At 41.0% G+C, this 25,632-nt stretch overlaps 1 protein-coding gene across 1 annotated transcript in view; it reads left to right on the top strand.

Moving 5' to 3' along the window:
* The first annotated feature begins 18,984 nt into the window (after window positions 1-18,984).
* The window catches only part of MIRO1 (MIRO-related GTP-ase 1), a 29,200-nt gene continuing 22,552 nt past the window's right edge, over window positions 18,985-25,632 (top strand). Inside the window, exons 1-3 of the mRNA XM_086484801.1 lie at window positions 18,985-19,284; window positions 19,646-19,778; window positions 19,859-20,005. Of these exons, the coding sequence (XP_086340927.1) occupies window positions 19,088-19,284; window positions 19,646-19,778; window positions 19,859-20,005 (477 nt within the window). The 5' untranslated portion in view covers window positions 18,985-19,087. The remainder of the gene's footprint in view (window positions 19,285-19,645; window positions 19,779-19,858; window positions 20,006-25,632) is intronic.

The raw sequence follows: 25,632 nt of genomic DNA on the forward strand, positions 1-25,632 counted from the left end.
TCTCTATTCTAACTCTTGTTCTTGTTTATTCTCCCACATTAAATGATCGGTTTAATATGAGAAAATCATTTGGGTTAACTAGATATAGGATTTTATGACATTACCTCTCTCTTGACATCATAGTCGTCCTCGACTATGAGGTAGAGAAGATCAAGCCTAGTCATTAGTCCATGTTTCTTAGTAGCGGGTAGAGGATCCCTTTTTACCCTACGTCATCATTCCAAGATGGATGACTAATCCATTTGGTGCTTGGCAGACTTAGCTACCGCAAGCATGTCTACTCTTTAGTCCATATCATAGTTTCAAAGTAGAATGACAAATTCTACTTGGTGTTTGAGAGACGTTGTCATCACAAACATGATCCTAAGCATGCATACTTCTTAAATTTTGTGCACACTAAAAGAAAGAGAATGAGTCTTCTAATACAAAAACATTGTTCATTTAAATGCAATTTCCTTTGCGTACTCTAGTGTCATAAAATATAATATCTAACTTTACCAATTGATTTTCTCATATTAAACTCATCATTTAATGTGGGAGAATAAACGGGAACAAGAGTTAGAATAGAGACATGTGCTTCTAGACCTATCTCAACACGGGACCAAAAGGAGAGATGGTTGCATCTCAATAGGGGTCCAAAAGGAGATGGTCTATCAAAGAGCAATGTGCAATAAGTGCTTCTAAACTTACCTCAGCAGGGGGCCAAGAGGAGAGATGGTTACATCTCAATAAGGGTCCAAAAGGAGGTAGTCTATCAAAGAGAAATGTGCATCTAATGGAGCTTAAAATACCTTAGGGTTAGCTTCATTAAAGACCTCCAATGGTTAGTGTTAAAAGTACTTTGACCTTAGGCAAGCTAGGGCCGAGCTTGAGGTGGGAACCCGACCTAAGCTTGAGGTGCTTGTCGTGCTTGATGTCTAAGGTGCGTGCTTGATGACTAAGGTGCTTGAGGTGCTTGTCATGCTTGATGAGTAATGTACTTGAGGTGCTTGTCATACTTAATGGGGGGTAAGGTGCTTGAGTCAAAAAGAGACCCTACAAACTTAATGAGAAAGGTGCTTGAGAAGCTTCCTATGCATGAAAGTCCCAAAGTTAGGGGAATCTTTGACTTAACTTTCCACTCACCCAAAGCACACCCCTTTTTCAAAGGGTACATGGGACACATGTCAGACTCTCCCTATGCTTAACCACATGGTGTGCTTGAATGTTATTGGTTGGGCTAAAGAGGGGTCCAATGAGCTTCTAGCTCCATCCAACAAATATCTAGATATTTTCAAGCTCTCTCTCTCTAAGGGGTAAGGAGGACACTTGTCCAAAGACTACCCATGTACTTGAATTCATGCTGCATGTGATTGGCTAAGGGGGAGAGGAGTCCAATGAGCTTGAAACATGTGTAAAGGCTACAACTCGTCCCAAGCAAGCAAGGGAGGTGCTGCGGGGATATACACCACACACACACTCATTTTCTGGATTCATTCTCACTCGGTGAAAGTTGAGGAACTCCAACTCCTTCTCCAAGCTTGTGAGAAGTGAGAGCCTACACCAACACTCTTGGCTATGGATTGCAAATCCAACCAAGAGCCATGCTTCAATGCTTAAGCTTACCATCTTCTCCATCTTCATTACTATGCTATTATGTATGCTAGCAAGAAGAGTGATGATAAGTGAGGAACTATTTCTTTCTCCTATGGAATGTTTCTTCTTCCTCTTTCCTACCCTGATTCCCCGCTAGCTCTGTCCACCTTCGAAGGTGTTTGAGGCCTTGGGACTGAGGCTTGGGATAGTTAATGCTTTCTACAAAGTTTATGTTATGTTTGTGATGCATGAAGCTTTCCGTCTTCATTGCGTCACCTAGGTCACAATGAACACAAAGATTGTATTGTACCAAGTCTCTCTTGATGGGAGAAACTATAATACAATTGCCTATTGGAGGGGGAACGGCTCCGTATGAATCCGGTCCTCAACTATTGTCATGTTCTCTAAACTCTCTCTTGCAAAAGTATTATTCATGCGAAGTTAACTAAGTACCATATTCATGTTGCTACCATCAATTAAGTTCACCCGCTATGCTCACAAAGTAATCTCACAAAAGTGCTTCACCTAATTTCCTAATTCCGCTACTCTCAAAGTTCATAGGTCATTTCCATTACATTGGTATCAGAGCATTTGGTTTCTCTCATCTTGCTTAAGAACAGAGGTCCTTAAGTAGCCTATTAATGGTTGATTTTGTTAACTATATTAGGGTAAGTGGGACTAGAATCTATTGTCGATTTTGTTGAGCCCACTATGTGGGATATGGTGCACACCTTGGGAGCTTTGGTCTTAATAATGGAGTCTTTTTAGACTTGCCTACAACTTTACCATTATTAAACCATAAGAAGTCCAAAAGGAGCTATCCCTCGGCAACTTTGCTACGTTAGACTCACTCCACTACTCTCTATAATTAACCAATTCGAGCCGTGGGTGTAGATACTTAACTGCCTATTTTCAAACGCTAAGAGGAGTAGCAACTAAGGTTTTGAATTGCCAAAGCTTACACTAAGTAAACACATAAGTTTAATTAACATGGCTGACAATAACCAAGGAAGTAGAATGTACATTGATGATAACTTTGATTTTGCACATGAAGGTGCTAATGATGATGCCCCCATGTTTGTTAATTATCTTGTCACTAGGTTGCAACAAGCTATGGGCAACCCCGCTTTGCAAACCAAAGTTACTCAACAACTTCGTGCTTATGGGATTTCCTTTGCCCTCCAAGAGGAGAGAGAGCTTAGGAGGCCTCTTGATGAGACCCCCAAAAGAAGACTCTCTCCCATACGAGAGGAGGAATCCAAAGATCCAGAAAGTAATGAATCCCTAAATTCCTCCGAAGACGTGGCTCCACAAAGAAGAGGACTAAACAATTGCCAACTCCTCCCAAGAGGAAACGGTTAACCCATAGTCGTTCTCCTCGTCACTCCAAAAGGGAAGAGAGGAAACCAAGGAAGAAAAGGGCAAGAAAGAGGTCACCTTCTTCTCCTTCTTCTTCTTCACCTTCCTCCTCTAATGATGAAAGCTATGGCTATTCTCCTAAAGAATACAAGAGGGGAGGACACCGCAAATCTTACCCTGCATGGTGAAGGTCACAAAAGCTAAAGAAGTTCAAAGAGGGAGGAAAGAGTATCTCTTTTCTCACCTATGATGGCACCTTTGGTGCTACCGACAAAGTATTGGCCTTCATCCAACAATTTGATGCAGCCTTTGGAGATGAGGGCTTCATGGAGTCCTCCAAGCTACACCATGTAGCTATGCACTTCCAAAAATTGGCTCGTCAATGGTGGGCTATCCGTCGTGGCAATGGCAAAGCCCCAAAGACATGGAAAACTCTACGAGTTTCCATCATGAAGCAATTCCTTGCAAGTGATGCAAAGGACAAAGTGTTTACCAAATGGCGAAATTTAAAGCTTCTCTCACATGAGTCTATCCACATATGTGGATAAGTTTTGGGATTTATATCTCAAGGCTATTGTCTTTCAAAAGATAGACTTTGCCAAGCAAAAGCAACAATTATGTGCGGGATTACCCAAAGAGATGGCCGAGTATGTCAACTCTCAACGAGTTGGTCCTATCACTGAAGTAATCCACCACACCATGGTTGCTTCGCACATCAATTTCCAACAAGGGGCTAGACGGAATGTCAAGCCCATGGAAAATAAAGACAAAAGTGATGCCAAGAGGAAAACCAATGCCCAAAATTCTTACCAAGGCTATTCCAACAACAACAACAATCGATCCAAGGAGAAGGGAGTTTACAAAGGTAAATATAAACTCTCTCCTAAAGAGCTAGAAGCTTTTAGTAAGGACCACAAATGTTTTATGTGTGGGGAGCAAGGCCATGGCTATCGTCCTTGCCCCAAGAGAATTGCCCATAATGAGACTCCTAGAGTCTCTATGTTTGAAGCTCCAAAAGAGGATGCTCATTGCCAAGGATTTGTCCTTTCCTATGCTTGGGGAAAGATGCAAGAGCATGATGACTTTATTTTGTGACTCTAGTTTAACTCACAACTTCATATCCACGGAGTTGACCACTAAGCTAGGCATACAAGCCCACAAGATAGGAGATGCATTGAAAGCCAATGGAGCTATCAAGGGACAAGACGTCTTAATTATTTCTTTCATTGGAAAATTAAGGCTTCATGTCCAAAGCTATGTGGACAAAAAGGATTTCTTCATCTTCCCTCTCAAACATGAGAATGTTATCATTGGGGCACCACGATTTAACTGCATGGCTTCCAACAAGAAGTTCCTTCAAAGGAGAATCTACTTCACCTAACTACAGGGAAGAGAGCATGTACATAGATGCTAATGAGTTGAGAAACACCATATCCTTGCAATAAAGGGAATCAAGAGGAATGAGAGTTGTCTAATTTCCTAACTGGATCCCAAGATGTTTTCATTGATGACATCCCTAGTGAGCTACCTCTAAAATGAGGGATGATGCCCATGCAATTGAGCTCCTACCAGGAAGATCACTGCCTAACAAGCCTCCTTATCAAGTTCCACAAGCTCAACAAAAGGAGATCATGAGGCAAGTGCATGAATTGGTGGAAAAAGGGATGGTGAGGTCTAGCTCCTCTCCATTTTGTTCACCAGATTGCTTTTAGCGCAAAAGAAAGACGACACATATCCCATGTGTGTTGATTATAGTGTACTAAATAATATTACTATCAAACAATAGATTTCCCGTGCCACGGATAGAAGATCTATTTGATAATTTACAAGTTTGCCCTAACAAATGCTCCAGACGCATTCAAACTCATGATGGACAAAAATCTTCACGCCATTCAAATTCTCTTGAGGAGTACAAGTGACACCTCCAGGTAATCTTTCAAGTTGTGAGAGAGAATAAGCTTTTCATTAATCAAAAGAAAAGTGAATTTTTCGTACAAGAGATTCAATATTTAGGTCACATTATCTCTAAAGATGGCAGCCGTATGGATCCAACAAAGTTAGAGATAATAAAAGGATGGCCTAATCCAAGGAATCTACAAGAGGTACGAAGCTTCATAGGTATGTGTGCATACTATAGATGCTTCATTAAAAAAATTCTCGCTAATAGCAAGCCCATTAAACGACTTAACAAAAAAGAACCTTAAGTGTTCATGGATTGCAAAAGTGTAAGAAGCTTTTGAAGAAGCTTAAGGAGAATCTTATCTCTCAACATGTGCTCACACTATTAGATCTCTCAAAGCCATTTGAGGTCCAATGTGACGCTTGTGGTAATTGCCTTGGAGCTATTTTGCTTCAAGAAGGGCATGCCATCCCATATGAGAGTCAAAGACTCAACTTCGATAAGTGTATATTGGGCAAATACGAAAGCGAGCTACTAGTTATTCTATATACCCTAAACACGTGGAAACATTATCTCTTGGGGACTCCATTCATCCTAGGAATGGATCATAAAGCCTCAAGAACTTCATGACGCAAACCAAGCTCTCCGACAAACAAACGAGGTGGGAAAATTTTCTTTTGCAATTTAAATGTCATATTGCTCACATTGTTGGCAAGCACAATCAAGTGGTCGATGCACTTTCACAACGACCAAGGATAAATGTGGTGTCTATAGCAACTCACATGATCTATCTTTTATAGATAAGTATGTTACTGATTGAGACTTTAAGTATGTAATTAGAGCCTTTGCATTAGGGAAGAAAAAAAAGAACCATTCACCTTGAAGGATGGTTATCTTCCAAATGCAATAGGCTATGTGTTACTCACCCATACAATAAGAAAGTCATGTATGAATCCCATACTTCTCCTTATGTGGGGCAAAGAGGGAATCCATAATCTACTCTTCAAGGAGTAGAAATGTATTTCTGTTGGTCTACCATGAAAAGTAAACATACAAGAGTATGTTCCAAAATGCGTGGTATACCAAAAGTTGAAATTTGATCGAGGGAAGCAGCTTCAATTATTTCAGTCGACAGGCTTAACAAGAAAACGCACTCTATGCCTGTCAAAAAGACTATTAAAGCACATCAAATGGCAACCCTCTTCAGATCTCAAATTATCAAGCATCATGGATTTCCAATACCCATAGTGTCGAACAAAGATCTTAGAATGACCAATAATTTCTAGAAGGGTCTCTTTGAGAATCTAGGAAGTAGATTAAATTTCTCTTTCGGTCTATCATCCACAAACGGATGACCAAAGTGAAATAACTAATCTAATGATTCTTGATATACTAAAACCCTATGTCATGGAAGTAGATCAATGTTCTTAGCGATAGAAGTACATACCTCTTATAGAGTATGCGTACAATGATATTGTACATACTTCTATGGGGAAAGTACCTTTTGAGGTTAAAGAAGGAAGATCCAAAAGTCCCTTACTACTTAAAGTACATGGGAAGATCTTCGCTGCTGATGAATATAGCTGAGACCTACAAGAATCTTTTCCAAAGATTAAAGGGATTATACCCATCTCATAGGAAAGACAAAAAGAGTTGCTGCTAATAAGTATAGAAGAGCCTTAGCCTTTAAGGAAAATGATTGGATCTTGCTAAAGTTTCTCAAGGCTCATCTGAGGCATACTACGGGCAAGATTTCTATGAACCACCAAGAACATGATATTAAACTAGCAAAAAGATATTATGGTCCTTTTTAAATTCTTAAGCGAATCAATGAGATGGTTTATTAATTAAATTTTCCCAACCATTGGCTGATGCACCATGTTTTCCATGAGAGCCTACGTAAGCCTTACAAAGGAGCGCCATCAAAAGAAGCAAAAGTTGTTTGCAGACCCTCCAAAAATCGAAGATCAAAAAGAAATACTTCAACCTCAGTCCATTCTATGACATGAAGACAAGGTATTAAGAAACGATAAGATTATCTGACGGTATCTTATTAAGTTTAAGAATTATTCTTTTAAAGATGCTAGATGGATGCAAAGAACCTAGCTTCAGGATAATATGAACTTCGTCAATGCTTACACTAGAGTAAGCATATGAAAAGGCATTTAAATGAAAAATGTTTTTGTCTTATAAGACTAGTTCTCTTTTTATTGTGCGCAAATTTAAGAAGTATGCATGCTTAAAATCATGCTTGTGGTGACGACGTTTCCCAAACACCAAGTAGAACTTGTCACTCTACTTTGGAAGTATGATATGGACTAAAGAGCAGACATGCTTGCGGCAACTACGTCTCCCAAGCACCAAATGGATTAGTCATCCATCTTGGAATGAAGTCGAAGGGTAAAAAGGGATCCTCTACCCACTAAGTAACATGGATTAATGACTAGGCTTTATCTTCTCTACCTCATAGTCGAGGACAACTATGATTTCAAGAGAGAGGTAATGTCATAAAATATAATATCTAACTTTACCAAATGATTTTCTCATGTCAAACTGATCATTTAATGTGGGAAAATAAACGGGAACAAGAGTTAGAATAGAGACATGTGCTTCTAGACCTATCTCAACAAGGGACCAAAAGGAGAGATGGTTGCATCTCAATAGGGGTCCAAAAGGAGATGGTCTATCAAAGAGCAATATGCAATAAGTGCTTCTAGACTTACCTCAGCAAGGGACCAAGAAGAGAGATGGTTACATCTCAATAAGGGTCCAAAAGGAGGTAGACTATCAAAGAGAAATGTGCATCTGATGGAGCTTAAAAGACCTTAGGGTTAGCTTCATTAAAGACCTCCAATTTTAGTGTTAAAAGTCCTTTGACCTTAGGCAAGCTAGGGCTGAGCTTGAGGTGGGAACCCGACCTAAGCTTGAGGTGCTTGTCGTGCTTGATGACTAAGGTGTGTGCTTGATGAGTAAGGTGCTTGAGGTGCTTGTCATGCTTGATGACTAAGGTACTTGAGGTGCTTGTCATACTTAATGGGGGGTAAGGTGCTTGAGTGAAAAAGAGACCCTACAAACTTAATGAGGAAGGTGTTTGAGAAGCTTCTCATACATGGGGGGTAAGGTGCTTGAGTCAAAAAGAGACCCTACAAATTTAATAAGGAAGGTGCTTGAGAAGCTTCCCATACATAGGGGGTAAGGTGCTTGAGTCAAAAAGAGACCCTACAAACTTAATGAGGAAGGTGCTTGAGAATCTTCCTATGCATGAAAGTCCCAAAGTTTAGGGAATCTGTGACTTAACTTTCCACTCACCCAAAGGGCACATGAGACCCATGTCAGACTCTCCCTATGCTTAACCACATGGTGTGCTTGAATGCTATTGGTTGGGCTAAAGAGGGGTCCAATGAGCTTCTAGCTCCATCCAACAAATATCTAGATATTTTCAAGCTCTCTCTCTCTCTCTAAGGGGTAAGGAGGACACTTGTCTAAAGACTACCCATGTACTTGAATGCATGTTGTGATTGGCTAGGGGGGAGAGGGATCCAATGAGCTTAAAACGTGTAAAAGCTACAACTCGCCCCAAGCAAGCAAGGGGGGTGCTGGAGGGATATACACCACACACACACACACTCATTTTGAGGATTCATTCTCACTTGGTGAAAGTTGAGGAACTCCACCTCCTTCTCCAAGCTTGTGAGAAGTGAGAGCCTACACCAACACTCTTGGCTATGGATTGCAAATCCAACCAAGAGCCATGCTTCAATGCTTAAGCTTACCATCTTCTCCATCTTCATTACTATGCTATTATGTATGCTAGCAAAAAGAGTGATGATAAGTGAGGAACTATTTCTTTCTCTTATGGAATGTTTCTTCTTCCTCTTCCCTACCCTGATTCCCCGCTAGCTCTCTCCACCTTCGAAGGTGTTTGAGGCCTTGGGACTGAGGCTTGGGATAGTTAATGCTTTTACAAAGTTTATGTTATGTTTGTGATGCATGAAGCTTTCCATCTTCATTGCGTCACCTAGGTCACAAGGAACACAAAGATTGTATTGTACCAAGTCTCTCTTGATGGGAGAAACTATAATACAATTGCCTATTGGAGGGGGGACCGGCCCCGTATGAATCCGGTCCTCAACTATTGTCATGTTCTCTAAACTCTCTCTCTTGCAAAAGTATTGTTCATGCCAAGTTAACTAAGTACCGTATTTATGTTGCTACCATCAATTAAGTTCACCCGCTATGCTCACAAAGTAATTTCACAAAAGTGCTTCACCTAAATTCCTAATTCCGCTACTCTCAAAGTTCATAGGCCATTTCCATTACACTCTAGTGTAGCATTGTAAGCATTGACCAGGCTCGTATTATCCTTAAGCTAAGTTCCTTGCATCCATCTAGCATCTTTAAAAGGATAATCCTTAACTTAATAAGATTCCATCGAATAATCTTACTATTTCTTAATACCTTGTCTTCCATTCATAGGATGGACTCGGATTGAAGTACTTCGTCTTGATCGTCGATTTTTGGAGGGTCTGCAACTATTCCTTCTTTGGGTGGCGCTCCTTTGTAAGGCTTACGTAGGCTCTCATGGAAAACATTGTGCATGTGCCAATGGTTGGAAAACGTTAATTGATAAGCCATCTCATTGATTGGCTTAAGAATTTAAAAAGGACCATAGTATCTTTTTGCTAGTTTAGCATAATACTCTTGGTGGCTCGTAAGATTCTTGCCCGTAGTATGTCTTAGATGAGCCTTGAGAAATTTTAGCAAGACCCAATCATTTTCCTTAAAGGTTAAGGCTCTTCTGTGCTTATTAGCAACATCCCTTTTTGCCTTTGCTGTGAGATGGATATAACCTCTTTAATCTTTGGAAAAGATTCTTGTGAGTCTCAACTATATTCATTAGTAGTGATGATCTGCCCATGTCTAGATATTTGTTGAATTGAACTAGAAGCTCATTGGACCCCTTTTTAGCCAAGCCAATAGGATTCAAGCACACCATGTGGCTAAGCATAGGGAGAGCTTGACACGTGTCCATGTGCCCCTTGAAAAAGGGGGTGCCCTTTGTGTGAGTGGAAGGTTAAGTAAAAGATTCCCCTAAATTTGGGCTTTTCCCCTCCTTTGTAGGGTCTCTTTTTGGCTCCAGCACCTTACCCCCCATGCATGGGAAGCTTCTCAAGCACCTTCCTCGTCAAGCATGAAAAGCACCTGAAGCACCTTAGTCAAAAAGCACCTGAAGCACCTTACTCATCAAGCATGACAAGCACCTCAAGCACCTTAGTCAAAAAGCACCTGAAGCACCTTACTCATCAAGCATGACAAGCACCTCAAGCACCTTCGTCACCAAGCATGACAAGCACCTCAAGCACCTTAGTCACCAAGCACGACAAGCACCTGAAGCTTGGGTCAGGTTCCCACCTCAAGCTCAACCCTATCTTGCCTAAGGTCCTAGGTCTAAGGACTTTTAACACTAACCTTTGGAGGTTTTTAATGAAGCTAAACCTAAGGTCTTTTAAGCTCCATTAGATGCATGTTGCTCTTTGATAGATTATCTCCTTTTGGATCCCTATTGAGATATAACCATCTCTCCTCTTGGTCCCCTACTAAGATAAGTCTAGAAGCACTTATTACACATTGCTCTTTGGTAGACAATCTCCTTTAGAACCCTATTGAGATGTAACCATCTCTCCTCTTGGTCCCCTATTGAGATAAGCCTATAAGCACTTATTACACATTGCCTTTTGGTAGTCAATCTCCTTTTGGACCCCTATTGAGATGTAACCATCTCTCCTTTTGGCCCCCTGTTGAGATAGGTCTAAAAGCACATGTCTCTATTCTAACTCTTGTTCATGTTTATTCTCCCACATTAAATGATCACTTTAATATGAGAAAATCATTTGGGTTAGCTAGATATTAGATTTTATGACACCAGCTCTTGAGCAACATTCAAGATTATGGTACTGCCAAGATCAATGACTCCATACGGCAAGCCATCAAGGTGAATATTACAAAGGAAATAGTGGTAGGACCTGTAAGGCTACCAACAAAAGGGGTCTCTACGAGATCCGAAAAAAAGAAGAGAACAAGGTTATTCACCAAGAACACTACAACCACCACCTGCTCTGGCATGATCCACAAACTTGTTGAGGATCCTTCCAAGTTGTATCAATAGCACTTTCATTTTACGGCAAAAGGCCACCATGGTACACCACTCCAAACCATGCAGTCGCATCAGCATTCACCACCGCATTGATGAAGACACATAGCTAATGCAAATTGAGTATCTATTATATGTGTTAAACACCTTGAAGAGCACCAAGAAGAGTAGCACAATCTCATACCTAGGGCTTCAAAAGTCCTCATTGGAATTGCATATCACGATGTTGGGATGGCAAATAATCTACCACCGGAACTATATTAGAATGTATGGCTCATAGCCCGAGTAAAGAATGAAGAAGCCAAAGATGAAGAAGCCAAAACGGCTAAATCTTCAGCTACATACTCCAAGAGAAAGCTGATGGAACTCTATAAAGACAAAGACGAAGGAGGAGAGGATGACGAGGAATCTGAGGATGAAGGGTTAAAAAATATTATCATGGATAAAGCTCCATCAAAACCCATCAAAGGTGCACATGGACCTTCAAAGATAGAAGAAGAAAAGAGAAGGGGTGCTAAAGGAAAGTAGCAGCAAGCACACCAAAGTGCCACCACCTGTCAAAGTTGAGGAGCCTTCATAATGAGTTGCTAGGCTCTAAAGGGAAAAGGAACCATTTATGAGGGAGAGAGGAGTTTTGGCAACCAACCCCAGAAACTTAGAGCAAAGAACCCTATGTTCCGACAAGAAGAAGATCCACTAGTAGAGTTGGAGTTTGTCGATGGTTTAGAGGAGAGAGAAAGGGCCCAGGAAGGAGATGCAAGAAAGAAGAAGCAAAAGTTGATTCAATGAAAATGCAAACCACACCTACTGCCAAGGAGTCAACAACCCAACAAACCACATGATCATCGATCCTTGCAGAACCTCGTGAGGGAAATCTCCCTAAAGAAGCATCTCTAGAGGAAACACATAACTGTATGAAAATTAAAGGGGATACAAGCAAAGATGATCTGATCAAACAAGACCAAGAAAAGAACCAAACACCTGGAGACAATAGAGAGGAGCGAGATGAGCAAAAAGATGAAGATGTGGACAGACAAGGGGAAGCTAGTACATGCCACATAGTTCCCATGAAGGACATTGAAGATCACACAAGCTTTGCTCACCACGTCATAGACAAAATGAAGAGTGTACACCCTCTAAGAGCGTATCCATGAAATAGGGAGTTCACACCACTACTTGACCACACGTCTCAAAGTGGTAGAAGCATTCTTGGAAGAATACAACAGCTTACATGACCAATCCAGTAAGAGATCAAAAGTTTGCAAGAGGCCAACCAAAAGCACCTAGAAGAAATGACTGACATGAGTATGGTCATGGCGCTCAATAGCAAACAAAGAGTAGGAGAAGAAGATAAAAGAGCAAAACATTTATGTCTTGGACACAAGTGTCCATGCCCAATGGCTACAAGTACAATTAGATGCAACTAATCTTTAGGTAGCACAATCAGAGAATTAAAGATCATACTAAGCTCCTCAAAAAGCTAAGGACCAATCCTACCATATTAACCATCCAAGGGATTGACATGTCCTATCAAGCATTGGAAAATAGAAACAATGATTTGGAGATGAAGCTTAAGGTAGAGCAAATGCAATGGCAAGAGATCGCCATCAGTTTTATGCAGAAGGAGCAAGCCTACCAATAGGAGATAGAAAGCTTATAAAGATGGCACAAGACAAAGGAGAGCAAGTGCCAAGGGAAGATGCACAGCTATAATCACCACGGATGTATCTAAAGCTCTATAGTTTGCCCAATGCTTGACAAAAGCCAGTGGTTATTCATCAAAATTGTGAGAGATAACACTCACAAAAATAGAAGCTGAACCTTTTGCAGGGCACCAAAATGTGAATGTTGTAGCCGAGAAAAAGCTCAAGGTCAACATTCTTGAAGAAACAAAACAAATATGCAAAGAAGCAATGCAATGGGAAAAGAGGGCGCTACACTTCCTCGACGACACTCAGATTACTCCCAAAAAGAAAGAAGTAGATTGGCCTGAACAATCACTACCTTATCTTCTCAAAAAGGTTGAGTACTATCCATTAAAGAGAGGCTATTGAAGGGACATGAGACTGACTCAACCTTGGTGCACCCAAGGTGTAGACAAATCTGGTTGACAAAGTATCCCAGGTACATGATACTCCACATGAATGCACCTGAAGATATTAGAAAAGATCCAACACAATGCCCCGTGCCAAGAGTAGTAAGCTGGAGCAGCCATAAAGTCATACAAAGGAAACATCCAACTTGGCTAAACTATCCAAGGCTCTCACCACCAAGGAATGGGAAACCCTCCAAAGCCCATATGATCAAGACACTCACAGAGGCTACAAAAATGTTCAAGAGTTTACCAGATTAAGCTTGTATTATGCTCATAGAGATATTCCACATGATGTTCACATGCATCAAGGCCTTTCAGGAGGTAGAGTAATCTGGTACAACATGGATGTCATTCCTAAAAGGCCAAAAAGGCTTGTACTGTAGCTGTTGTGCAATTCAAAAGAGTCAATGCCAGGTTAGGGAATCTTTCAGAAGCGAAAGAAACTAAAATTGGTATTGTGGATCCCTTTAGGAGTATGCAGACATACCTAAAGTAACCTACATAGTACCAAATTGGTACTTTTTTGTATATTGCATAATTAAAAACTGGATACAGAGAACCAAATTAGGAACTTTTCTAGATATAGAAAAGAGCCAAAATTGGTACAATTTCTCTAGTTTGATACTTTGCAAGATAAACTGAAGGCACCATTTTTTTTTTCCAAAACCTGATTCGGTATTACACTTAATGTAATTATATATTGTGCATACCTGCAAAGAAATCTTTTCCTTGCATCCACCAATGCCTTGCACACCTCAGATTGTGATCCTTTTATCATCATAAGACCTAGATCATAAGCAAAGGTCTTTCCCCTATCTGCATGAATTTAGCGTCTTCGAGGAACGAGTCAAGGGCAAGACCCGACATTGATTTCAAATGTATACTTCGGATACTACTGTATACGTTGTCGGCCTTTTTTACAATTGATGACCAAAAAACCTTGATCCACAACCACTCCCAAAAGACAATAGATTCTCCTGTATCAATAAAACATTAAATATTTCAAGTGTTTTCAGCACCTAACTAGAGAACAATAATGTGAGAGTCAATGTACTCACCAATCTGAGGGATGTCCAAGCTCTTAACATCCGTTGCGTTCGCCGCCTGTGACGTTGTGAGAAGTTCATTAAGCCTTATCATTTAGAGGAAGGAGAAGTCGTAACAAGGTTTTCGTAGGTGAACCTGTCAAAGGATCATTGACATACATCCCATCAAAACGACGTGAACCGTGACATACGCGAGGGGCTGCACCTCATCCCGCCTTGCCCTCATGCTGGAGCCAGGACATAGTGGGCGAGTTGCTGGGGTGGGGCAGTCCGTCGGCCGCACGGCGGGGCACGAGGGAGGGACGCTTTCCCTTCGTCGCGCCGTGCGGGCGGCTCCCCTCCTGATAATGAGTCATTTGTCTAATCAATTTGTCTCTTTGTTTATTGATAATTAATTGTTATAAAATGTTAAGTTTGTTCTTTGTCTCTCTCTCTCTCTCTCTCTCTCTCTCTCTCTCGTAGTGCACTTATTCAATGCCATTATTGTGGCTACTTTGTGGAGCTCAATCTAATCAGCAAGCTCCTCTCTCTCTCTCTCTCTCTCTCTCTCTCTCTCTCTCTCTCTCTCTCTCTCTCTCTCTCTCTCTCTCTCTCTCTCTCTCTGGCGATCGATCTAGCTTGCTGACTTCAATTGCTCTCATATTTTTTATTCTAGACCTCAGCCATGGGGTTGCCCATAATTATATCTTCAATGGCATCATCTATTCTTTGGTATATATCAACTAGGCTAGCAATCTCATTGGTTCTTTGTGGCAGTCTATCGATGGTAGAGTCGAGCCAGGCGGTATTAGCCAACATCCACCATAATTGCTCGTTTGTTAGCTTCTCCGTTGCGTTCATTTTTTATGCGAATTTGATAATCCCGATGACATTCGTGTACCACTCCATCCCCTAGCTTTGAGTTGCGAATGTTTAACTACAAAAATATTGGTAAATGATTATTGTAGTTGGAGAAGAATACGCCATTGATGGAGTTGGCATTGCAATGGAGGTAGTCGATCGTTGGAAGATGAAGCTTAGTGGCTGTGAAAAATATATGGGCTATTGCTTTGCCACGTGGAACAACTAACAATGCACTGTGGATTGCCCTCTAGGAACTAGCGCTCCTACAATGATCATGATCGTGTGTGTGTGTGTGTGTGTGAGAGAGAGAGAGAGAGAGAGAGAGAGAGAGAGAGAGAGAGAGAGAGAGAGAGAGAGAGAGAGAGAGAGAGAGAGAGAGAGAGAGAGAGAGAGAGAGAGGTTGCACTAGTAGCTACTTGCATCAACAAAAACCTACTTTAGTGTAATACCACATACAAATTTGAAGTTGAAATAACATGCAAAACATATTTAACTATGAAGTTGAAAAAATCCCACAAATTTAGCAAGATTTAGAGGACAACCCTCCAATATAGCCAATTTACCTTGGTAAGGTCTCAAAGGCGACAAACCTTCCAAAATTAATAGAGAAAACCTTTAAGAATAATGTTATACAACATGGTGCCGCCTCCAGCACCGTGCAAAGTTGCCCTTTAAAAACTTTAAAAACCAATCTATAGTTTCTCACTAAGTGTTAGCTTATTGGTTCAAGTATCTTATGCATTTCAAATTCAATGCTAATATGTAGTTCCTCACTAAGTGTTAGCGTACTGGTTCAAGTATCTTATGCGTTTTGAATTCAATGCTCACGGACGACAACCAAAAATTGGATGGGGGAGGGAGGTTGACCAAGCTATAGATTGCGGACTCACTCAGTGAAGGGCACCCATCATCCATGCAGGTACACACACACACACACACACACACACACACAGGAGAAGAAGAAGAAGAGATTAGAAAATAAGATACTGAAGCCAAATTTTTAATCGAATTTGTGTATGAGGAGTCGAACTTATTCTATGTCAAAAGAGGTATATACATGCTAATTTGGCTTATTGTGCTCATCTATAACTTTGTAAGAAAGAATTGCAAGGGCTAGCCAACACCACGAGACGCCATTGTCCATCACGAGACGCCATTTTCCAAGAGGTATATTGCAAAGGCTAGCCAACACCATGAGACGCCATTCTCCAAGTAGCCACTACGTAGAAGGTATTTAATAGTGTGCGCTTATCAATTGTCCTTTATATATATATATATATATATATTATATATATATATATATATATTCTGATCCTCCTTTAGTGCTCCTTATTTATGGTTTCCTCGCATTGGCAATTTATTCTTTCAAAATTGTTCCTCGCTTTCTATATATACTAGCTTGCGCGACCCGCCTACCGGCGGTCTCACTCGCTCTTACTATGACACAAATTAAATTAATTTGATGATACTTGTTTACATGATGTGAAATTCGATTTATTCCACTCCATTTTGGTTGAGTGAGAGAGATGATAGGAGGGAGAAATCAAGTTTTGGAGGGAGAAGATTCATGCGAGTTATTGCATTTTCACTTATTCTTGCAAACATTTTATACGGATTGCTCCTTTCTCTCTCTACCTTCAATTAGAGAGAGAGAGAGAGAGAGAGAGAGAGAGAGAGAGAGAGCACCCATCCAATTTTTCCTTCTCTTACGAGAGCATTGAATCAAAACGCATAAGAACTTGAACCATACCTATCACTTAGTGAGGAACCTACATCTTATCATTGAATTTGAAAATGCATAAGAACTTGAACCAATAAGCTAACACTCTCTGAAACTATAATTTGGTTTTTAAATCTCTTATAGGCAACTTTGCTCGGTCTGGAGGCGGCAACCATGTTGTATAACATTCTTCTTAAAGGTTTTTCTCTATCTTTTTCAAGGTTTGGCCTCCTTTGAGACCTTACAAGTAAATTGGCTATAGGAGGTGTCCTCTAAATCTTGCTAAATTGTGGGGATTTTTTCAACTTCAAAGTTAAAATAATTTTGCAGTTTTTTTTCAAATTCAAATTTGAATGTGGTATTACTCTAAAGTAGTTTTTTGTTGATGCAAGTAGCGACTAGTGCAACCTCTCTCTCTTCTCTCTCACTCTCGCATCTCCTCATCTATCTCTCATCTCTCATCTCTCTCTTTCTCCCCTCTCACACTCTCCACTCTCTTCTCATCTCTCTCTCCTCTCTCTCTCTCTCTCACCACACACACACACACACATCAATGATCTTGTAGGAGCGCTAGTTCCTAAGGGCAACCACAGTGCAAAGTTAAGTTGTTTCCACGGCAAAGCAAAAGCCCATATATTTTTTCACATCCACTAAGTTCATCTTCCAACGATCGACCCTACCTCCATTTGCAATGCAACTCCATCAATTGCGTATACTTATTGGCTAAAATATGATTGAGCAAGTGTAATTATTCAACTCTTCGGAGCTTTGCAAGAGTTGGGTCCTCATCTGCATCATCATCACCAACAACATCATCTTCCTCATCATTGCCCTTGTCACTGAAGGGATGTTGACCTCGGAGTAGCTTTCGCACGGAAAGGCGGGATGCTGACCTCATAGTAGCTTTCTCATTGAAAGACCAGACGTTGTCTGATGCAAGGTTTGATGAGAGCAGCCTTTCCATTGAAAGACTGGACCTCTATGGTCATGCTCGAGTTGCACTGACCTCAATTGTCCTCCTCGAGTCCTAAGTTTGCTTCCCTGGAGTCGCCTCCCCCGCTCTACTATTGAATGCAAGTCATCCCGCCTAATTACTGCGATACAATGTTCAGGAAAAATGTGTCAAAGCTTAATATCGTGTCGTTTTCAATTTCAAAAATGCCGGTTGAAGGCAAGCGTAAAGGAGAATTCCGCCTCAGAATAGAGAAAAATTTGAAAAAATGACCTTACTTTTAAATTTTTCCTCTTGACAAATTTAAGAAAAGGAATTTTATATGTTTGGGAAAATGGTTTTTGCGATAGCAATGGTCATCATCAATTCCTCTCCATGGGGAACACAATCTCTCTGTGTGTGTGTGTGTGTGTGTGTGTGTGTGTGTGTGTGTGTGTGACAATGTCATTGTCATTGATAGTGTAGAGGAAAAGTGTGCCTCAACTTAGCCTTGAGCCGGTTGAAAAATCAAAACAACCTATTGAAGGGAGGCAATGTTCGGGAAAAAATGTGTCTCAACTTAATATCGTGCCGTTTTCAATTTCAAAAATGATGGTGGAGGGCAAGCAAAAAAGGAGAATTTCCGCTCAAAAATAGAGAAAAAAAGTGTAAGACCCCAAAAAACAATGTAATTTTTAAAAAATTCATCTTGGCAAATTCAAGGAAAGAAATTTTGTATCTTTGGTAAAATTCAAGGAAAGGAATTATGTCTCTCTCTCTCTCTCTCTCTCTCTCTCTCTCTCTCTCTCTCCGCATCAAAGCGCTGGCGTGACTATCACGATTCTCTTGATTCTCTCTCTCTCTCTCTCATACGCACACAGACGACACCGGTCTTAGCACCTCAGTGAGCGCACCTGACTACCGCCGGCCCTGGGGCCTGCTTCATCATTGTTGCCCTCGTCATCGGCTTCCACACTGTGTGTGCTGAACGTGAGGCTTGCACTGTCACGATTCTCTTTCTCTCTCTCTCTCTCTCTCTCTCTCTCTCCGCGTCAAACACTGGGCTGAGGCTCTCTCTCTCTCTAAGTGTCTCTGTGCTCTCCTCTGTCCATTGTTTCACTTCGCGCAGGGCAAAAGGCACACTGGCTTGGATTTTGAAAGCTACCGGATGAAGCTAATGCTGACACCTGGCCGCCTGAATTCCTCTCTCCTTCATCTATAGTATAGAATTATATATATATATATATATATATATATATATATATATATATATAATTTTATTTTTTCTTTTCCCGTCCTCCTTCAGTGCACTTTATTTATTATTTATGGTTTCCTCGTCTTATTCTTCTGCTTTTGTGTAACTAAAAGAGTTAGCTACTTTCGCGGCAAGCTCACCAAAGAAATATAGTGGGGAAGGGTTTTCTCTGAGAGAAACCTACAGCAGGGGCCAGAGAGAGTTAGGCGGCGATGGCGAGCTCAAGCAACATCAGCAGCGTTAGAGTGGTGGTAGCTGGCGACAGCGGCACCGGAAAAACGAGTCTCATTGTCGCTGTAGCCACCGACTCCTTCCCCGCGGGTGTCCCTCCAGTCCTACCCTCCACCCGGCTTCCTGCCGACTTCTACCCTGACAGAGTTCCCCTTAACATCATCGATACTTCCTCCAGGTCCCTCTCTTTGTTTGTTATGTGTGTTGTCATTGCATGAGAGAGAGAGAGAGAGAGAGAGAGAGAGAGAGAGAGAGAGAGAGAGAGAGAGAGACTTTGCTTCCTTGATTGCATTCAAGGATCATCTCTTCCATCACTTTGTATCTTGTTTTGCATAGCTCTCGGTGGTTGCTGTTTGTCAAAATTTAGAGCTGGAGCCAAAAAACACAGAGTTTTTCTTTGGTTAACCTTTTGTGTAAATCGTTTTTCCCTTGCTAAAAGATAATTCAGCACTTTTTCATAATGGTACAACCAATGAAGTGAGGCTTCCTTCATGCCAGTGCTTAGTTATTCCGCAAATAAATTGTCATGTTGGACACAGATTGGAGGACAGAGGGAAGCTTGAAGCTGAATGTAGGAAGGCAGATGCAGTTGTGCTTACATATGCTTGTGATAGGCCAGAAACACTTGACCGGCTGTCTTCCCACTGGTTACCTGAATTACGCGACATGGGTGTATGTTAACTTATGACTGTTTATAAAATGTCTTTCTTACCTTATTTTGGAGATACTGAATCTTCCTGCTCTTTTTCTAGGTGAGAGTGCCAGTAATTATTGTTGGCTGTAAGCTAGATTTACGAAATGATCAACAACAGAGCCTTGAGCAAATGATGACACCTATAATGCAAGAATTTAGAGAAATCGAGACTTGCATAGAATGTTCAGCTATGCGACAGATTCAGGTGCTATGATGAACGATTTTTTTGGTTTTAAAACATGCTTTCTTCTATAGATGTACAACAATATCCTTGGTCGTCCACTTGATTTCAGATGCCTTTTGCATCAAATAAATGGCTTGATTTTGCACTTCGAGTTAAATGCTCTTGTAGGTTGACAAATAGAGGAATAAAATTGTGTAGATGCAAAGGTTATCTAGCTTGTATTGGTGGTTTAGCTGAAGGCTGCTCCAAAAAAAAACAAGTTGTAGAAATGTGTCTTTTGGTATGGGTCCACTTTGCATGTACAAAAAGGATGATGAGTATGAAAAAATGTAACTAGAGTAAGCATTCCTTGTATTCTATACATGTACATGCAGGTGCACATGAACACGAGAAATTTTATTTTTGATATCAGCTTTAAAACATGTTAAAACTATTGAATGGGTAGAATTATATGGTACGTTACTTTTTTCTTTTGCAGTCGCTTAATGACAAGGGACAATCTCTCTCTCTCTCTCTCTCTCTCTCTCTCTCTCTCTCGGATAGAGAAACGGTGAAGTGCTTTTGAATTTTACATGCCCAGTAGCCTAGGTATCAACTATGTACATTATTGTCACAAGTGGAGGCTTGTGAACAATATTAAAAGCGATATACATTTAATCCAAACATTAAGAGAGAAATAGAAGCTAGATTGGGAATGGCAAAAAAGGTTGTTTTGGTTCTTCTCGTTGGTTCTTCATCTCCATGTTTCTTCAGTTTTGCTACCTATTGGTTGCAAAAAAACACCCAAAACATAATTTTGACACATGCTGGTATATCTTCCATGTTTGTAACTCCCAAGTTTCTTCATTCCGCTGCCTATTGACAACTCTCAAAAATTAATGTTTTCAATTAGCAAATTAGGGTTTTTATGGCATGTGTCAAAATTATGTTTTGGGTGTCTTTTGTAAACAGAGTCAATGTGACGTGAAATGTTTGGGGGTTTTGCGCGTTTCGAGGCTCAAAGAAGCGAAACACAAGTTTCGTTTTACATGTATGTACCTATAATTATATATTCAAAATGTACATACAAATTAACTTGTCAAGACATGTAAAAATACCAAAATCTAGATTATGAGACTTGAGACATGAGTGAACAAGGTATCGATTTTTTGAGGTGGCCTTTGTACACGGGTTAAAAAATCCTCAAAACGGGTGGTTTGAGGTAATTGTTCAAAAGGGGGCTAAAAAATTAAATCAACTTATTTCGTCTGATTTGAGGTTTCGGAGGACCGAAATGTTTTTCTATGTTAGTATGATCAGTGTCAAAATTTATTCACGTCAATGTGTAGGGCTCATCAAGAGGATCAACTTGGACTTCAGTTGTATATCCAAACTCTTAGCTTTTGAAGATATTTTTAGAGGCCTTTGCAAAAAAAGCATGTTTTTAGAAGCATCTCCTCCCGTTGTTGTCGTTTCTTCTTTATCCAACTCCATAGCTTGCCGATGTAGGTTATGTAGGACCGGTTTGCTTGTCAGAACAACACTGATACCATTGTAACGGAAGGGCACCATTTGCCGGTTGAAAAGAATAGTTGGAACATAGTTTTAGTACTTTAAAACATTAGAGAGAGAGAGAGAGAGAGAGAGAGAGAGAGAGAGAGAGAGAGAGAGAGAGAGAGAGAGAGAGAGAGAGAGAGAGAGAGAGAGAGAGTCCACATGGTGGACACGGAGTGGCAGAGTTTCACTCCCAGAGCACTGGCCCCAAAACCCTAGCACCCCTTCCATTTTTCCTTTTATATTGCTTCACAAAGGTACAAATGCTAGGGAGCTCTTTCTCTGCTTCCGCACACGTGATTTAGGCCCCTTGGGTAGTGCTTCATAAGGTATTTGAATTGGTTTGCTCAATTTCTCTTGTCCATTCGGCCATTTCTCTTCTAGTTGGGTATGCCACGTCATCACTTTGTGACAAGAGAAATCCATCTGTTTTTAATCTCAGACCATTCCTTCCCATGCATGAAATTTTGAGAGGCGAACTCTCAATTTCGTCTCTATCTGAAGTAGGAAACTCTGCAGACTATTCTTGATTCTGTTTCCAGAATTTTGGAGCATAGGCCGAGGCCTCCTTGCTCCTTCTCCATAATGGAGTACCTACAAAAAGCACAAACACGAACCACAACTTGAAAAGCGTATTCACAATCTATACCTGTTGCTCCAAGTGCGGAAAAGCTATCTTCACACGTTGGCTTTTCAAGATCACTTGCAAAATTCAGACGACTGTGTCTTCAACAGCTAGCACTGGCAATTCTGGGAGCAAGAGGGGGAGAGTTGGCAGCTTGTATAGACTTCTGGAACCGGTAGGAATAGCCGATGAAGTGTTGGCAATAATAGCAGGGGGAGGGAAGCGCTAGAATAGTAGGGAGAGGATAGAGAATGCTAGCTCTAGTTTTTAGAGAGAGGAGAGAGAGATCGTCGGTTGAAACCAACCGTATAGGTGTGCTGTTTTTTTTTCCCATGTACTTGGCTTCTAATTTAATTAAGGGGCTGCCCACTTACTAAGTGGGTGGTTGGTCGCTTAATAAAATATGTGACTTGTTAAAAACTCTTCAAAAACTCGGTGAGCTGAAAATCGACGCCACACCAGACTTCTTAAGCGTCCTTGGATGCAATTCTTAAGCACAAATGCAATACACATATTCCTTGCGGGAAAGCATCTACTTTCCCTGGAAAGCACTTAAAATAATTCCGCTTTTTAGAAATTAGGGTCGTCCGTTCTTGATAGCTTTTATCAATTCGAGTAGGTCTAGAGTTCCTAACCTTTACAGTTTAAGTGTACACATTTAAATATCCTAATTTTATAAATAGAAATTACTCAAAATAAAGAAAATAGTCCATTTAGAGAGAGAGAGAGAGAGAGAGAGAGAGAGAGAGAGAGAGAGAGAGAGAGAGAGTGGCGGAGTTCCACTCTTAGACTGCAATTGCCTTAAACCCAAGCGTCCCTTTTGGTGTTCCTTTATATTGCTTCGTCTCTTGAGAACTTCCCGCACGTGAAGGAATTGATCATTGAGTCTGATAATCTAGAACGAAGGGGTCACTCCTATTCTTGTGCTTGTAAAAAGATTCTCTTTAAGGAGGGGAGACCATTCTATCTTCTGGTCCCAAATATTGTCTCCCTCATATCTTTTGAGTTGAAAGTTTATTCATTTTCAGCTTGTTGATTATCCATATGTGCTCCCGTTTGTGACACTAACCCACTTTGTCTTTTAGGCCTCTTGGCCTTCTTCAATTAGTTGGTAAAGTCTTTCGTTGCTGCTGCTTCTTCCTCTCGCATCATGTTTTGATCTTTTGCAATTGGATGAGCAAATGACTTTCTTTCTACCTTATAAATGTCAATTAGGGTGCCTTGCAAGGTCAAATCACCCTTGGTGTACTTGTCCAAGAATGTCATCCATTCTTCATGCACCTCTCTGTCATTGTCTTGCCCTCTCTCTCGCCATATAGGATGCAACATGTATTTCACAACATGTAATTGTGTGTGCATCATATTCCATCTTTCAATGCATAGATCCCTAATCTCTCGCGTCCTTGCAGCATCTATGCCTTGCATGTTTTCAATTTGTTCTACCGTGCGATTTGTAAGCTCGTACATAAGCCCCACGGTGGCTCCTTCCCTATCAACGAAACAAATAATTTTCAAAATGGGAGCACAAATTTTGAAAATCAGCCTGGCCTCTTGCCAAAAGAATGCATTAAACACAATGTTCGAGACCTCAACAGCCTTTGTAGTCTTGGATGTCTTCATCTTCACAAATTTATCATTATCATAAGCTTGCTCACACCTTGCATCCATCTCTCATCTACAAGATTGGCCAACATAATAAAGTAGTACGCAAATCATGTGGCTGTTGACAGCTTCACCTAGTCCTTGTCAAGCGGTTGAAATAATGCATGCACAATAGACTTTCTTCTCACAAACGTGACAAGCTCGGTTGCACACTTTTGCAACCCAACCAATCTTGCCAATGTCCTCGAACAAAAGGTCCGAGCAATGGCAAGCACATTTGGTAAAAAAAATGTGTTTCCCCTCCCTTTCAACCATCTCCATAACACCAACACAAGTGGTTGCATTGTCTGGGCATACGTGTAGAACAATTGCTGGGCCAACCTCAATGATAACCTTCTTGAGATGCCTAAAAATAAATTCCGATGTCTTCATTTCCCAGATGTGTGTGCAACTTTCAAAAATATTGACCCATGATAGAGCATGCAAGAAAGTGAATGATAGGCTTGCGTCTAGTATCAGACCATCCATGACATACAATAGAGCATCCGTGTATCTTCCATTTCTTGCGTACACCCACGATCTCAGTCTGTGGTGCGCAAAGCATGGTAAGAGGGGGGAACATACGAAGCAGCTACTTGTTCAATTGCTTTCACCATCTCCAAAAAGTAAGGGCTCCTTACTTTCCATGTAGGAACATCCTTAGCATAAGAGAACATGTGCAAGTCTTGGTTTGCTTGCTTGCGTGCAGCCGAATGCAGTTGCCAAACCCCCTTCAACCTTCCTCTTCTTGCTCAAGGACCCCACATTGGACTTGGAAGAGCTAGTCCTTCCCTCAACATGCGTACCATAGTTACATGGAATGGCCATTTTCAAGTCTCTGTTCCCCGTTCTGTGTTCAGATGTGAGTAACAAGGAACGGCATTTCATGCTCCTTGACGTTCCCGTTCCCCGTTCCGGGTAACTATGATGCGTACTCATTGAAGCACCTCCTTGAGCTTGAGAGGCATCTCCTCCCAGATCATTTGACCAATGCATCTGCAAAAGTACCTCTGTCTTCTCCCCTCCCTCCGGACTTACATTTGCATGCAATTTTGTGACGATCTCTACGACATTGGCTGGAGCCTGATCACATGGGTCACCCACACCATGGCCAGCAATGCCTAGTATATGCGCGCAAATACGTAAGGGACCACCGTCGCGTGAATATGCCCACAAAAATTACATTTGCAAGGTTCGTGGGAGGTGAGCAAGAGAGAGAGGATGGGCTGATGTGCCCATATCTCTCACATGGAGCACTCTCTGCAAAAACGTCTCTACAGAATGCTCGCGCGGCAATAAGCATTCAGCCAGAATAAATTTTGCCCCAAATTTTTTTGCTTGGGGCCTGGGAGCTCGGAATCCTTTTCCGTACTCGACTTGTACAGCAATACGGATGCTTTGTTGTACGTCTCTGAAAAAAACTATGGTTCATACTATTTTGACCTTAGAAGGTATATTTGTTAAAAAGATATAGAGGTTTAACCATAGTAGCCATGGAGTTTCAACACAGATTTGGAAGTTTCAGAAGGCTTCGGTAAATTTGAAACGCCATTTACAGGCTTCGTGGAAAGCTTCAACACATTGCACAACATGTTAGATTAAGGCATAAATTAGGTGTAGCATGCAATAGAGTGCTTATGGCTGGCTTGAAACTTTAAAATTCAAATAGAATAGATAGGAGCCACACATGCGACTATTTTGGTCTTCAAAGAAACGGAGTTTCCGAAACGAGAGGTTTTTGAACTGTTTTTCCAAGAACTTTTATGGAAGAAATGGTTTTATGGCAACTACGGATTTAAGTATAATGGTATTGATGCTTGTACATTTGGCCCTCTTACTAAAGTATGTA

This window comes from Adiantum capillus-veneris, chromosome 16, assembly GCF_014529385.1.
Source record: "Adiantum capillus-veneris isolate H3 chromosome 16, ASM1452938v2, whole genome shotgun sequence".
NCBI classification, from domain to species: domain Eukaryota; kingdom Viridiplantae; phylum Streptophyta; class Polypodiopsida; order Polypodiales; family Pteridaceae; genus Adiantum; species Adiantum capillus-veneris.